Source organism: Castor canadensis, chromosome 11 (assembly GCF_047511655.1).
Source record: "Castor canadensis chromosome 11, mCasCan1.hap1v2, whole genome shotgun sequence".
NCBI lineage: Eukaryota > Metazoa > Chordata > Mammalia > Rodentia > Castoridae > Castor > Castor canadensis.
The window spans coordinates 85,181,208-85,198,228 of NC_133396.1; the positions used below are offsets into that span (position 1 = coordinate 85,181,208).

Sequence of the window (17,021 nt, forward strand, 5' to 3'; positions counted from 1 at the left end):
CTGTTGTTACATTGCTGCCTTCTCTATTAAAGCTCCCACTGCCTCCCTTTTAGGAGAAGCTTTTTCTTGCATTAGATCTACCTAGATAATCTCTCCTTCTCAAGATCCTTAATTTAATTAAATCTGTCAAGTTCCTCTTGTCACTTGAAACGTTCATAGGTTCCAGGGATCAGGAACTGGGTACCTCTTAGGGCTTTTATTCAGCCTGTTACAATAGACTATGACCCTCTTCCCTTTTTCCTTCCTAACAGAAACTTGATTTTATTTAGGCATACCAAGGCCTTGGTTTCTGGAGACAGTAGTCCCTTCCAGTCCTGCAGTGAATCTCAATTAAGCTTGGCTCATCAGCTTTTCCATTGCTCTTGCCAGGCACTGGTTAGGAGTGGGCATGGGATTCAATCTTGCTAGTGGTACAGAGGAGAAACCTGTGATTGATGTTGAAGCTTTTTCCTTCATGCATAAAATGGAAAGATGGAAAACACCTGGGTCCTTAATGTCATTGTGCTGTTGAATTTTTTCCTAGAACCTTTCTCTTTATGTTTGTATGTTCTCGTCTCTTTGAGTTGGGTTTTCTGTGACTTGAAGCCATGAGAGGCCACTAGATTATGCTTCTTAAAATGTAAGGGGGAGTATGTTCACTCAAGATAAGCCCTAGCTCTGGACCTTGCCAATGACTGCCTTGGATCATTATAAATAAACTTTGGTGGTCTTTGCTGGGGTCTATGACTCTAGATACTCACCTTTTTGAGCTAGACATTACAAAAAGCCACAGTGAGTCACTTTCTGCTTATTCACCCCACATATTTACTGAATGTTTACTATGTGCCAGTATTGCTCTAGTTGCCAAGATTCACCTGTGAATAAAACTAGTCTTTTGCTAATAGAGAAGAGCTCAGAGAGGGTGGAGGCACAGGTCATATGTGACAGAGGCCAAGGGAAGGATTTTGATCACTCTGAATGTGAGGGAAACTACTGAAGAGTTTTGGCTAGAGGAATGACTGGTATGATCCAAGTCCCAATTTTCAAGCTCACTCTCACTCTCGGGTAGATACTTGGGGAGACAAGAGTCCTACAGTAATCCAAGCAATAACAGACCATGGTGGTTGGACCAATGAGGTAGCCATGCAGATGGTGGTGGTTGTAGTTGGATTCTGGACATATTAAAGCTGTTAGGATTTGCTGATGATTAGCTGTGAGATGTGAGAGAAAGAAAGAAAACCTGATTATATCTCAGTTATTGGCTCAAGCAGCAGAAAGATGGGGAAGACTCAGGAAGAGTAGTTTTGGGGAGAAAATCGAGTTTGGGTTGGACATATCCGCTTGAGATGTGTGTGATAATAAGTGAAGAGATGCCAAACCTTTGCTAGGCCAGGATCAAGGGAAAGTCTTAGAAAATACTCAAAACCTATAACAAATGCTTACCTGTTAAAGGACAAAAGCCAGGGTTTTTTAATGTGACATTTAAGGGTTTCTACTGGAAGGTATCATTGTCATCTCTTTGGTCTCAGTCATCTCTCATTTAGTCTGTATGATAGCCAGTGTTTTAATCATTGATATCTTCATAGTCTCTACTTGTGCTGTCTCTTGACCCAGGATGTGTTTCTGTCTATTACCTTTAAAGTTTTTCTCTTCCTTCAAGGCCTGTGGAAACTTTTCTGATTGTTAGTTGAAATCTGTCATGATCCAGAGCACCAACTTCTTTATACCTTATTACTGGTGTGTAAGTTCATACGCCCTAGATTTTAAGTTCCTTGAAACAAGGGAAGGGCCATAGTTCATTGATCCTTGTAATTTGAAAGATGGAGCTAGACATGTGTAGGATCCTGACATCCAGCATCTCCACTCCATCACAGTTCACCACCCTAGTTTTGAGGTAGAAATGTACAAGGACAGGACAGACAGAGCACACTTATTTCTTACTGCAGGACCTAAGTGATCTGGCTTCTCAGTTGAGTAACAGCAATTCTTGTGTCCCAAAGAGCTCAAAGATTGGACTAAAAACTGTCTTGCTTGGTCCTTTCCTCTGCTGAGGAAAAGGGTGAGGACAGCTGAATCCTACAGAGAGATTGTCTAGGAAAATACAGCTGACAGCAGAGTTGGCCTAAATCATATTCCTGAGGCATTAGGAATGGGGGCTGGTAGAAGTCAAAGGTTTAATTTACCATAGTAACCACAGATAAGGATACAGTCTGGAAATAAAGTCAGGGGCTAAATAAGGCAAGGAGAGAGCAGGTCAGGGGTACAAGAAGATTTAGCTTCTTGTGTGTGCGCAGAACATCCTACCCAGCACGTGATCCTGTAGAGTTTTGAGCTATGTTCTGCAGCAGGCAGCTCCTGCTTGAGGTGAGCTGCAGAGAGGAGGACCCTTACTCCCTCCAACAGGTGGAGCTGTCCCTGCGTCTAGTCCTGATTTTCACCGAGAAGGTGAAGAGTTCATTGGATTTACTGAATTGGATAAATCCTCAGGAACACACATATATTTGCAATAGAAAGATTGAGGGTTACTCTATGTCAGTGGCAGCAAGAGAGAATTAAAACATGGAAGATTTTCTCAGCATCCTAATACAAGCTAAGAAGAAGTACAGGTTATAAGAATGAGGGTTCCAGAGTTGTGTGATCTTGGATGAGTTAACCTCTGAGTAATAACAATTCTTACCTTATAGAATTTTTATATTGATTAAATGAGTTAATACTTGTAAGTACCTGTAACGATGAGTGAATAGTGAATGGTAGATAAATTCTAGCTATTTTATAAAGGTGAGATTGCCTTGTCAGAGGACATTTGTAGGTCTTAGTATCCAAAAGGTTTGAAATTCCCAAGGAAGAAATACAGAATTTTGTATCAGTCTCACCTGAATATTTCTTCCTGTCTTGTAGCCCATATCCTGGCAGCATAAATGACCCTACTTATCCAGAGCAGAAATCTTATTGGATCTGGTTATGGGACTGTTATTTATGCAGCTGCTTTTTGGTTTCATTCCCAAGTGAAATGTCTGAGCTGGCTCATTCTTCAGGTCAGAAGTCACCTGGCAAGTGTGAAATTTTATGGTCTTGGGATGCTCAGCTGGAATTTCTGGCTTGTGCCCCAAACAGGTGGTTTGTGACCAAGAGACACAGCAGTTGGCAACAATAGTTGTTGAAAGGTTACCAAGGCCCCAAAACATTCTCGTCACCAGTTGTGTGTGTGTACACACACAAGAGTGTGGTCTTTCCAGATGGGCACAAAGGTCTTACTAGGAATATTTGAAGAAGAAGGAATATTTGAAACTTGCCTATTTGCCTTGTTTAGAATTTCATTTTTGAAACTGGCAGTTGAAGGGTCTTTGCAACTCATCCTTCTACACTCCAGAACTCTGACCTGGGAGTCCTAAAGTCTTTCTGATGTGTCCTTTAACTCTCTGTTTACTTTTTCCACTGCATTTTCCCCCATTTATATGAGAAGCATCCACGAGAAGGGAAAACACTTCATCTTAACAGGCATCTGGCAGAGGCTGAGGGATGCTTTGGTAAATAAAGACTTATTTTAACACCTGATTAATTCAACTTCCTCTTCCCCCATATTCCAATGTCAACAACTCCTGTCACTTTCTGAATTCCAAGAGGGGGATTTACTATTGGAATTAGAAAAAAAAAATCAATGCTTAAAGCCTTCTCTTCTTTGAACCCTATTTGGTTGGATCAGTTATAATCTTTTATTTCCCATGATGGATTTTACATAAAAATAATCATTCCACAAATATTTACTAAGTTTGTGTCGAGGACAAGTACCTGCTCTAGGTATTGGAGGGGAATAGAAAATGTATAAGACGTCTCTAGCTCTATCTACACATAAAATAATGTAATAAGGGAAGCATGACTACAGATGTGAATGCACTAGTGACTATAGCATCAGGCCATACAGCACCACAGCAATATTTTCAGAGAAGGAAGAGCTTACATCCATTGGGGGAGAGAGTGGAGAGCTTCCTGGAAGAATTGACTTTTCAATTGAGGCTTATAGGATAAGTCTCCTTGCAGTTTATCTGGCATATTTTTCTCTGAGAACACAGACAAGCTGCCTCAGATAGCAGTACTCCCCAATAACTCCTCCCATGCCTGAAGGTAGTCTTCTTGCACTTTTGTAAGCCTCACTGGGTGTAGCCTTCTGGAATAGAATCCAGCATGTTGGTGTTTATTTCCATGGTTGAGTCTCTGCCTGGCTCTCCCTGAGCTCAGGCTCTCTCTGCTTGAACCCCACTGGTCATGGGTAGGGGTGTGCAGACTCCTGTGAGCTGCCAATTGTCATCAGTACTGGGTGGACAGGGCACTAGACTTGGCCTTCATCTCGATCAGCATCTTTGGCTGCCATATGCCAGTGTTAGATTTGACCCCATATCCTGGAAAGGGTGTCAGGACACTTGGCTTCTGGTCCCTTTGCCACTAATAATGCCACTGTGACCTTGGGTGAGTCACTCTCTTTGCATCCCAGTGTCCTCTTTGTAAAATGAGAAAGCTAGTTAGAAGCGATCAGAGACCTCCCTGTCGTAATACGCTGGGGTTCTTTGATGTGAGCATGGTTGTACCTTAGCACGGGCATACCTTGGCATGTTCTGGTGGCTGGGCACACTGGCCAGTCCTCCGGGGGGGTCCTGAGCTGCCCAGTAGGAGTGGTGTGGACACCAATGTGGAGATGGGGGCTTGCTGGACTCTGATGGACTTTGATCCAGCTCCAGGGGGCTCTCACCTGTTGGCAGACCCTGTCTGTCTCTTGTATTCTGCCTCTCTCAAGCTTCTTATAGTTTTTAATTTTGTTAAGCATTTTTTTTCTTTAATTCTACAATTTAGAGTAAGTCCCACCTACTTTTCAGGAGGGAAAATGAGTGTAAGATGCTTTGGTCTAGGTTCCTGTTTATAGAGCCAGCAATAAATATTGTTGATGGAAGGAAAGAATGGCTGACTCTGACTTGCTCTAGGACACATATGCTCAATGGGGGCAAAAATTGACTGGGGGAGGAAAAAATGAACTTTAAAAAAATACATAAATATATATATATATGTTGCAGTATATCTGTGATATTAAAATTTGATAGTGATTAGAGAACTAAATGTCTAAAAAGGCTGGTTTGGGGAGACCACAGTGAAGGAGAAATTGAGAAGAACTGCTCTGGGACCACATGAGTTTTGCTTGGTTTGTCAGGAAGCTGTCTTTCCTTCCTCACGGAGAGGAAATGGTTCTGATGCCACTGAAATGCATGCAGAGGGTGCCATCCAAGGCAGAGGTTCCAGGATGAAGCTCTTCTAAGGGAGTCACTGCTCATCACCCATGGCAGGCTTTGGGCTGGAATTTGTGACTGCTCTCAGGATACAAAGCCATCTACAGAGAGGAGGCCGCTACTATGAGATGGACCTGGGTTCCTGTCCCAGCTCCTCCACTTGCTGTGTGCTTTTGGGGAAGTTATTTTCATTTCTTTGCACCTCAGTTTCATCATTGCTTATGTACAAATTAACATCATGCATGTACCATACATGGTATGCAGAAGATGGGCAGGCAGTGTAAATTCCCTGTGTTCTTACCAAGATCTGTTCCAAGATCTACTCTCCTTTTCCCTTCTGTCCCTCCTCTTTACTTTTTCAGTGGGGGTAAATGCCTGAATTGCTTCCATGGGTCCTTGTGACTTTCAGGCACATCTGAGACTAATGTCAGCCAGAAATTGAGCATTGCAGCCAAGTCCTAAACTCCTTATGCTGACACACAGGCCACATGAAGGGATTTTTTCACAGTGCTAGGTGATGCTTATTACCATCTGATCTGAAGCCAGAGTTGCTTCCTTTGTTTAATAATTTACATCTTCTCTGAGAACACTGAGCTCAAGTTTAAAACTGCAGAAAGGGATGATTGATGTAAATGCCAACAAAGATAACCTGCAGTACGATCACCCAGTGCCCCCCCTTTGTGGACTGCCACTCATGCGAACCCACAAACGCCAGGTGGCATGAGTGAGTGTGCACTGGGGATGGGAGGAGAGTTATGTTCCTGAGATGTCAGGTCTCTGTCAAGCCTGGCTCTGTGAACGTCCCCAGCTCCTGGTGGGGGGGCGGGGAGGGAGGGGTGCGGGGCTCATGAAAATGAGCATGTTAGCACCACAGCCCAGGGTATGGCATTGCACCCTATTTCTCATTTATTCTTTCATCAAGCATTTACTGAATAGCTACTGTGTGCCAGGGGCTCTGCTGGGCGGTGTTGTGCAAGGTTGGAGCTTGCCACAATCACACGACTCACAGTTTGCTGCAGAGAACAGACACTAATAATCATCTCTTTTCTCTCTCTCTCCCCATCTGTCCCTCCCAAGTAGCAGTAGGACAATAACCCCCTCCAGTATTTTTCCTCCTTTGTAGCATTTTGGAAAGTTGGGGATAAGATTGGAATAATAGGGCAACACCCTACCTGGCACCTTAAAAAGCAGTTGCTACACTGTAATTGCTAATGTGCCAGGGATAGAGCCAGGCATTTTATATACAATGTCTTATGACCTTGGTATAACCAGGAGGGAAAGACATTTGTGACAGACAGACAGAAACAGGACTAGACTTTTCCGATTGAACTGAAACCAGAGTCACTGTACATACGTACCCAAGTTAATTAAGGCAGTTGCTATTTCATTGTGCTTTGATCTTGTGAGAGAATCCATACCACAAGCTGACCTTGACCATTCAGGGACTAAGGAAACCATCTTCATTTTAGTAAGGCTATGATAGATTGCTGAGGTGTCACTAGTTAGGGTACAGTAAAAATAAGTGGACCTTTGCATTTTCTGCTCCCTCTGACCAGAAGGCCCTTCCTGCCACACACTTGGCCACCTGTTCACCTCTCCAGGCTTCCTGAAGTGTCCTTTTTCAGACAGGTCCTTCTTCATTACTCTGTAAAACTGTCCCTTGCCAGTTCAAATGTTCTCCATAGCACAGATTGTTATTTAAGATAACATTTTTTCCTGCTTCATTTTATTTATTTTTGTTTGTTTTTCTCCTTCCTTTATTCCTCATGAAAGGCAATCTTCATGAGGCCTGGGAATTTTGTCGTTTCTGTCCTCTGTTGTATCCCCAGCTTTTGGAATAGTACATATCCCAGAACATCTGATCAGTAAGTATTTGTTGAATGAATTAATGACCTATTGCTATTAGGCAGAAATGACTCTGTGTAGCCTGAGGATGGAGGGAAGCCCTTTTACAGTGGCAGGATTAGCAAGTGTACCATTCACTAATGGATTTGTTCATTTACTAGGTGTTTATTGTGCAAGTACACTGTGCCTGGCACAGCCCTGGTCTTGGGGTAACAAATATAATGAGACACAGTTTCTGCTCTAGAGATCTCAGTCTACTGAGGAAAATGAACACACACACACACACACACACAAAAACCCCTGATAGTAATGAGGATGACCGCTCACATCTAATGGGGTATACCACATGCCAGGAACTATTCGAAGTACATTTATATACCTTAACTCACCTTTCACAAGAAAATGAAGTATTATTCTTATGCCCATTTTGCAGGTCAGAAAATAGGCAATGCTGTGTGAAGAGTGTCCTGGGGAGTGTAAAATGTGGCCAAACACAATGGTTTGCATCTTGGTACTTGCAAAGCCCAAAAGCATAAACAGCAGACAAAAGAGTGGAGGAAGTTCTGTTACTTGAAGTAAGTAAGGAGAGCACTGGGGTTGTTTCCAAAGAAATGCTGTTCCCAAACACTGAGGATTTTATTGGGGAGCCTGTACATACCCATATAGGCGAGCACAAGGAGGGGAAAGGCATATTTCCGAGCATGCTCAGTTCACCGTCATACAGCATTTGTTCAAAAGGAAAGATGGAGGGTGTGGCCAAAGTGGTAGAGCACCTGGCTAGCAAGCATGAAGCTCTAAGTTCAAAACTCCATTAAAAAAAGGAAAGATGGCGTATTCTACTCCTTCTGGGCAAAGAATTTAGTGCTGAAAGTAACCAAATTTACTCTAGATTGCCTAAAAGAATGAGTTGGAATGACTCGGTGACCTTGACTTGTTCCTTGTAAGTTTTCCCAAAGAGCTTAAGCTGAAACAAAAAGAAAGAAAAACTTTGAAGGTGCATTCACTGCCATTTAAACAGGCTCCAACTATCTCCCCAGTAAGTGTAGAGATTTGTTCCTAAAGCTATCTGCTTTGCTTAGTGGTTGACAAAAGCAGCTTCCATTTTAAGTAGGCACTTTATGCCTTGAGTGTGGAAGGGTGGTGGCAGCTCTGAGAGGCCTGGGGCGATGAGTGGCTGTCCTGCCTCACCTCGGTCACCACACATTTCTTCCTTCCCTCTTTTTTCTCTCTCTAGTCCATTCGCTCTGGATAGGGACTCTCCTAAGCTCAGAAAATGTTCTCTTCGCATCCACATGACTATGCTACTTTAAAACATTTTTAATTGACATAATAATTGACATATTTACAGGGTATAGTGTGATAGTTTGATACATGTATACAATGCATAATGATCAGATGAAAGTAATTAGCATTTCTTCCGCAAACATTTATCATTTCTTTGTGTTGGAAACATTCAAAATTCTCTCTTCTAGCTATTTTGAAATCTATAGTAAATTTTTATCTGTAGCCCCTTCACTATGCTGTAGAACACTAAAACTTATACCTCCCAACTGCATTTTGGTACTGGTTATCTATTCTCTATTGTCCCTCCTCCTTGCCCTTCCTAGCTTCTGATCTCTGTTCTATGCTTTACTTCTGCACGATCAACGTTTTTTAGCTTCCACAGACACATGAGGTCATTCAGTACTTGACTTTCTGTATCTGGCTTATTTCCATACCATAATGCTCTCCAGTTCCATCCATGTTGCCACAAATGACAGCATTTCATTCTTTTTTAAAATGACTGAATAGTATTTCACTATGTCTGTATACTACATTTTCTTTATTATTCATTTGTCAATAGACACTTTGGTTGGTTCCATATCTTGGCTATTGTGAATAGTGCTGCAATAAAAATGGAAGTATAGATATCACTTTGACATACTGAATTTGTTTCCTTTGGATATATTCCCAGTAGTGGGATTGCTGGATCAAATAGTACTGCTATTTTTAGTTGTTTAAGGGACCTCCATTCCGTTTTCCATAATGGCTGCACTAATTTGCATTCCAATCAATAGCATATGAGAGTTCCCCTTTCTCTGCATCCTTGGCAGAATTTGTTATTTTTTTCTTTTTCAGGATAGCCATTCTAACTGAATTCCCTGCTATTTTGATCCTGACTTGCAGGCCACGCCAGTGTTGGAAGCAGGGTGGCTCAGCTACCGTTCCTGAATTCCCCTCTGTGCCCTCAGTGCTGTGTTCTCATACTGCTTGTGAGTCCCGCTGTCTCTCTGTGAGATGGGAGAGACCATGAACAGCCCTCGGATTCTGCAACTGCTCACTTTGGAGGAGTTCACATTCACTGAAAGGATCTTTTATGACTGTCCATAAGAAGAAAGTTAATACCTAAAACACTCTCACCTTGTCTACTCCTTCCTTAGTCCCTCCTGGGTCTTGGGTGACCACCCTTTGTGCTTCAAAACTCTAGGAGGTCACTTGTCTTCCTCGCCTAATGATGTGTTACAGAAAACAAGCTTCCATTACTTGCAAAATTGTGACGGGAACATGAATATTAATAACTCCCACGGGTTCCCTGCGAACATCCATCACCATGGCTTAGAAGGCTTGTTCTGATTGCTTCGTATGGGGGTAACTGCTCAGCAGAACAATAATAAAGCATTCATGAACGCTGCTTAGGCAGAGCTGTGCCCAGGGCTTTGAACTTCAGTGTTCCTACAGGGCTGAGGTAGGAATGTGCTCTCCTCTACCTGGGTTCCTGCAGGAAGATGTTTGACTTCCATTGAACACAGAGCCTCGCAGATGTGCAAGGACTCAGTGGAGCTGGAGCAGGAGCGAGGATTTCTCTTCTTCAGAAAGGAAGTTCTCCCTGGTGACAGCGTCTTGAAGATCAGGTGTATTAGATTTAGGCAAGTCGTGTTGAAGTAATTCTGGGGTCCTGAGCTGAGGTGGGGGTGGCTGGCCCACCTCAGAATCATAGAACCTCCAGGCTCAGAGCTGCATCATTTTTCTGGTAAACTGAGGTCACAAAAGGAGGAAAAATAATCCCAAATAAATGGGAGAGCCATGAGTAGAGAATCTGAATATGACAGGTTCTCTTGGAAAACTCTAGGGCAAGGGACAGTGAGACCATGTCACCCTTGTCCTTTGTTCAAGGTTCCCACTGAAATCCACTGACTTATTTTCAGTGAAAGTGCTTTTCTGCTAGAGCTCTCCTATTATCTGACACTTGTTACTCCCTGAAGTCTCAGAATCTTGCAGAGTTGACCCGGGCTGTGAGAGAGGTTGGGAGGCTGACAGGATTCTCATCTCAGCAGAGCTATTCTAGTAAAAAGGGCTCACAGGGTGTGAAGGGCATTCTCAGTAGGGCTGCACATTGGACAGAACACCAGAGGAAAGGAGCACCTGGGCTTGGGCACCCTGCGGGTTGGCTCTTTGACCTCAGGTCCCCCAGTGTGATCTTTGGGGGCTGGGTTCCTGGTTTGAGGGCTATTCAAGAACATAATAGCCTGGGTCTTCTAGCTGAAAATCTACCGTTGAAGTTATTTTAATGTGCAATGTGCATACTTTTTCTCTTTTCCTATTTAGGATTTCAAAAACATCCATACCTCTAGCTCACAAAAATAAAATAAAAAATCTTTTGGATTTTCTAGAAAGAAATATGTTCTTAGGAATTTCAATGTGATCAAGGTAGCATTTCTGTTGCTGTACCTTAGGTCATTCATTAAAGCTATAGTGGGTAATGAAAGTGCTTGTTTTCTTAGGTAGCAGCATGCAAAATCCCTCGACTGTACAATTAACAGTGGTGGGAAAATCTCAGCCGTTTGTTCTAGCTGTCAGCTTTTCTTGTACATTGGAATTCCAACGTCCTGCATCAGAGCAGCCTGTGCAGATGAAAGTCAGCGAAACATGGCTTTCTCCCTGGAGAAAGGCTACCATTCTCCTCCTCCCTCCACCTCCCAACAGACTCTGATGGAGAATGTGCCAGAAGAACTACAGCTACATCTTCACCCTGGCCCTGAAATGTGCTAGCTCTGTGAATCTGCCCTTCATGGGCTTCAGTTTTCCCATCTGTAAAATGAAAATAAAAAATAATAACTCATCTTCCTACCATATAGAATTGTCCTGGGCATAATGTGAAATCCTTTATAGGAAATGGTTTTAAACTTTGTGTGCCTGGCTAAAGGGCTATTGTTTTTGCTGGATATGTATAGAGAGAATTAGTCAAACTTTTCCTAAGGGTATCTAAAAATTTCTTTGAAAAATATTGTTTGAAAATATCCTTGACAGTTATTGGTTATGGGATATGTGCAACAAAGAAGCAGGACGCCTCTTTCTAGTCAAAAGGAAAAAAAATGGCATGGTGATTATAACAGATAATATTGGCTATTAAAATCTATACTCCTGTCACTCCTTTCTCTTTCACAAAAGAACCTTGATTTTGTTCCCAGATCTACCCCTGCTCATCACAACCATGCTTCAGGGAATCCAGGTCTTAAATCAGAAACAGGTCTTGATTGGTCTAAACCAGTGGTTCCCCAACTCTAATGTGCATCAGAATCACCTGGAAGGCATGTTAACCCATCAGTCAATGGTTGTACTCTTGGAGTTTCTGATTTCATAGGTCTAGAAGGGGTTAGAGAATTGCACTTCTTGCATTCTCAGATGAGGCTGATGCTGCTACTTCTGAGGACCAGTCTTTGAACATCACTGGTCTAAACTGATCAAGGTGATCCCCTTCTCCTTGCTAGTTATTGGTTAGATATAAATAAATGATGGGATTCTGGTCAACAAGACATGATAAATGTGCCAGCGCTTATGTCTTCAAAAGAGACACAGGAAGGAGTAGTTCTCTTTCTATCTCTGGACATCTTCTGTGAATGGGGCACCTGAAACTGGGGCCCCTGAGGGAGCACCCCAAAGGGTGAAGTGGACACAGTGAGAATGACCAGGCAAAAAAGCGAATGACATCTGCTGTTTGATAATGTCATTGAGTTACCAAATTAACCAGAGCTGCCTACCAGTTATCTACCTAGTCAGCTGACATTCTCTGTCCCAGTCAGTCATTGGGAACCTAGTGAAAGAAATGATAACATTAGAACTTCTTTTCCTTCATTTGGCGTGTATCCCAGCTATGTGACAGGACCCCTGAGCTTTACCGGAGGCAATGGAACACTGCACTTAGATGTTAAATCACAAACCTAAGTTGAGACTTGTTCTTATCAAGAGAAGAGCCAGGAAGAGACCTATATTGAGAATGTCTGGAGGTAGTGAGCAAGTTAGGATAAGAGTGAAGAGTTTATAACTTGGGAAATACAGCCCCATTAGTACAAGTTAGGACTACCTGGGTGGGTGGAAGGTTTGCTGAATGACTTGAAAACAGCAAACATTTGAGGATTTTATGGTCTATGTGGGACATGGTAGTGGGGGAGTGAACTCAGGATTGGGAAGAACAGTGGAGGAAAGGTGGGCCAAGGGTGTCAGACTGGAAGGAGGAAATTTAAAAAGTGGCAAGGGGACTTGGGAGTTTGTGTCCTAATTAAAATTATTATACCTCCAAATGATACCTTTGTTATAGTAATCTCTACTGCTTTAATGACAGTAAAGCTTTTCTCAGTTAAAAGACAGCCTGAGGTCTTGAAGTAGTCAATTATTTTGAGATACACATGCCACCAAAGGCCACCAGTGATTTCATAACAATTACTAAGAATTCACCTTTCCTCTAGCTCTGTGATTTGGTGCAAGTATATTTTTCTATCACTATGGGTGACCTGATCTGTGATCTTCAGTCATTTGTCCCAATTCCTTCCTCTTAGGTTCTTGAGTATCTTCAGTGGGCCAGTGCCTAGCAACCTGGTCTAGCAACATGGCATACTGTGGTCCTAAGCCCAAAGGGCTCTGCTGTCAGCCTTGGTGATGCAACAATGAAAAGTAATAAGTCTCAATCTGAAGATGTTCACAGTTTAGGGTAGCACTGTACAAGAGAAATACAACACAGCCACAAAGGCAAGCCACCTGTGCAACTTTAAGTTCTCTAGGGACCCATGGAAAAAGGAAAATGAAATAGTGATATTAATTTTAATAACATATTTTACATATCCCAGTGGTTCTCAACCAGGAGAGATTTTTGCCCCTCAGAGGGAATTTATTGATCTCTAACAATGCACTTTGCAATGTTAGTAGGTATTTTTTGGTTGTCACACCAAAGAATTATCTGGCCCCAAATGTCAATAGTGAAGAGGTTTAAAAACAGATTTAATCCAATTTATCCAAAGCATTACTATTTCAACATGTAATTGGGACATGAGGGCTATCTGGCTGTGACATCTGTCATCTATTGATCACCAGGATTGATTTGGCTGGCTAGATGGTTGTCCCCTTCCTTCTGTGTCCCTCCTGAAGCTGCTGCTCTGTCAAAGAGGATGACCATCCCTAACAGAGGAGGACCATTCCCCTGCTAGAACCTCCAAACAAGCTTTCAATATGTAATCAAGTATTAATCTGATTATTTACATTTTTTCAGTCTAAGCTTATTTTACATCTATAGTGCATCTCAAAGGCTAGCCATGCTTTTTGCTCAATTGCTATACGTATTAGACACCACAGGTTTGTAGAGTGCATGGTTCAAGTCCAGAAAGCTCCCTTTGACCACCACATACTTCCTGAGTAGAACAAATATGGTGACATGCGAAGTCCTTCTACTCCTGAGGTACCTACATTCTTGGAATTGGGTGAAAAGATTGCTTAGGATCTCTGATTATGAAGCAGGTAGGAATACAGATATATTTAAAGCAACATATATCTAATCTTTGCATTATTTCCCTGCAAAATGCCACCAAGAGGTTGTACTTTCTTATTCCCTTGAGGCAAAGGTCAAGCTACCCTGCTGGGAAGATTACTGAGAGAGAGTTAGCTTCAATGCAGCTCTGAGGATTTAGATATTGATCACTAAAGCTTTCATGTAGTTAAAACAAACAACCAAGCAGCACCCTTTGCCTCCTCCAAAACACTCTATAATGTTTTCCTTTTGAAAAATGGAAAATAAAGTGTTTGCAGTTAAAAAGAAGGTGGTCACGTAGTAATCAGAGCTTTAGAACAGCCTAAAGCGACCTTGGCGCCACATGCTGCAGTTGTAATCCCCAATTTGAAGGCTTCACAGCATCTCATTAGTTTAGAGTCTCAGTACAGATAATTCTGTATTGAGTGAGTAATTAAATGTGACACAGAAGCAGGCGAATGGATTAGTGACACACCCAGGGGTCCTTGTGAGGGGGCCTTTCTTGTCTCTGCCCATGAAGGAAGGAGGTGAGAGGCTAAGAAGAGCTCTTGCAAGGTGGAAGGCTGGTGTAAAGGCCAGGCAAGGTTTCACTTATTATCTATGGCCAGGACAATGTGCCAGCAGGTGTGGAGACAAGGACTTCATACTGAGACCCTGATGGAGGCTGAGCCTGTCTATAAAGCACTGGGGTGGCCTCTGTAGTGCTGTTGATCCTTGCAAAAGCTGAGAATCTGTCCCTAACTTTCCAGAACAGGCTGCTCTTTCTGTCCTTAGAGGAAGGAGAACTGGTCTGTGTTGATTTCAGTCGGAGTGGGGCATGCTGCCTGTTATTCCAGAGCCTTCTGAAACCTGAGCATATCTGACAAGGACAGACTTTGTCTGAAATGAAGGCAGACAACAAGAGCATTTTCTTATTTTTACAGTGGCAATAAGATACTTGTTTTCATGGAGTCCAAGGCTGGTACAAAGACTCTTGTACTTTACCTTTCTGTTTTCAGAAAGGCTGTCACTCAGCTTTCCACACACCTGGATATCTACCCTGTTTTTCAAAGTTCGCCAGAGAAAGAGTTCTTAAAATCCTTTTGGAAATAAGTTCAGTTTCTTGTCAGCTTTCAGTCAACACACACTGAGCTCTATCTGACTCTGTACTAGGAATTAGAGCCACATGAAAGGACAGGATGTGACAAGGACTGAGCAAATGGTACAACCATTAAGGCCTGCAGCTGAGGCAAGGAAGCTGATTTGGGGCTGGGCTGGAGAGGAAAGATTTCCTGTAGTTGGTGCACTTCTGTTGGTCTTCTGGGTTGGATAAAGGTGAAGTCCAGAGCAAGGAAATGCAATCTCATGTTTCACCCACCTTTTAAGTTCAGTGACTACAATATTTCAGCACATCTACAAAGATGAGGAACGCTTGGTCCTGGCCTCTAAGAACTTACAAGAGACTAATGTGAATTTCCAGAAACCTGTTCTACCATAGAGATGTGGCTGATGACTCAGTTATTCAACAAATATTTATTGAGCATCTGATAAAGGGTTGGTCCTGTTCTTGACACTAAGGATGTTGTAAACTTGACAATTGCAACAAACAAGTTTATAAAAACTTGTTTTTCTAAAGTTCATGGTCAAGAGGGGCAGGAGACAGCAAAGAAATAATTGCAAGTATGATAAGAGTTATGAAAAGGAAACAAGAGGGTGTTAAGGAGGTATAGCAAGGCCTTCAACCTGATCTAAGAAAGAGAAACCTTCCCTTTAGAACTGACAATTAAGCTAATACGTGAATGTAAAACTGAATAAGCTAGGTGAAGGTGGAGAAGGGACTAAGGTGAGAAGAATGGACTCATTGGAAGAAAGACTGAACAAAGACCCAAAGTGGTTAAAATATGGTGCATTTGAAAAATGTCCAAGATGGCGGCTTCAAGGATGGAAATGAAGCCCAAGAGTTAGGCCAGGACTTTTCTGAGCTTGGAAGTATCCACAGGTCTCCCAGCCACAATGTTCAAAACAAATCGAAGTTAAAACCAACATTCTCTCTTCTCTCCTGGTAATAGTGAAGACCGTGTGCACTTGTGTAGGAGGGCTCCTGCCCTGGTCCCTGTATCTTCTGTTTTCCCTCCTACCTAGCCAGTCTCTCAGTGCAGGACTATGGACGCCTTCCACATATATGCTCAGCCCTACCAGGCCCTGGGTTAATCTGACTGTTAAGAACATGTTCAAAGGCTGTGAGTTGTCTAAGGCAGAAGTCCATCTGTTTTGTTTCTGTTTAGCATCAGCCCAGTGTCTGGCACCCAGGGTGCTCTGCTGCTATGCCAGGAGAGGTGCCTGGCATTCACTTTTTTCTTATAGTTGACTGATCTCCGAATACCTCAGAAGGCTCCAAGAGGCAATCTTTTTAAATGCCACTGGCTTGGTTCATAATTGGGCTTCTGCCTCAGTTTCCCTGCTTAGTATTCCAGTGACCTCCTGAGACTTGAGGTCTGCCTGTAAACTCCAACAATCTGGTTTATGAGTACATGCTGAGTTAGAGACGGTCTCAGATAGTGTTGGAAAAGGTAGGCAAAGAAAATGTAACCAATTGAGTGTTTGCGATAATTTAATAGGCTACTTATCATTAGTGCTTTGAAAATGTGAAAATCATCTTGTTTCATTACTTCAAGGGAAAAGATCACTCAAAAATATGACACTTAAGTAATGTCATTCTTTTAAAAAGATTAGGTCTTTGTAGTTGCCAACGATTGCTTCCTTCTTTTTCTAGTTGACAGCTATTTTAACATTCATTACATTTTTATGTTATGAAATCCACATGTGGTGAAAAGTGACACTGGTTTAGAAGGTGAGTAGAGCCCGAAGTCCTTAACTTGACATTCAAAGGCTTTCACCATTATACTTCCACCTTCTTTCACTCTTCTTTTTCACATTCTCATTCACAAAGATGTCTTCATTTCCTCTGCTTTCCCTCTTCCTTCTCCATCTCTGACTTCTCTCTCTCTGACTCCTCATTTTCCCTACTCTTCTCTCTCATTTTTTTCAGTTGGTCCCCTGCTCAAACTCATGTTCTCAAACATCAGCTGTGTATGGCTAACATTGATTTTTTGAAGGCTATCTTAGAAAGGTACCAATGAAATGTCCTATTGCACAATCAAAAGTGTTCA

General features: G+C 42.4%; 1 protein-coding gene across 19 annotated transcripts in view; it reads left to right on the forward strand.

The window, feature by feature from the left end:
* The window catches only part of Sec16b (SEC16 homolog B, endoplasmic reticulum export factor), an 86,365-nt gene extending 73,299 nt beyond the window's left edge, over positions 1 to 13,066 (forward strand). For 9 of the 19 annotated variants that reach the window (XM_074047366.1, XM_074047367.1, XM_074047361.1 and 6 more), the window contains 3 exons: positions 7,026 to 7,117; positions 7,531 to 7,672; positions 9,264 to 13,063. In XM_074047366.1, coding sequence (XP_073903467.1) covers positions 7,026 to 7,117; positions 7,531 to 7,633 — 195 coding nt within the window. In that variant the 3' untranslated portion in view covers positions 7,634 to 7,672; positions 9,264 to 13,063. Of the gene's footprint in view, positions 1 to 5,176; positions 7,123 to 7,530; positions 7,673 to 9,215 lie in introns of those variants that run through there. The other 10 variants (XM_074047374.1, XM_074047383.1, XM_074047362.1 and 7 more) reach the window with 9 other exon arrangements.
* The last annotated feature ends 3,955 nt before the right edge of the window (positions 13,067 to 17,021 follow it).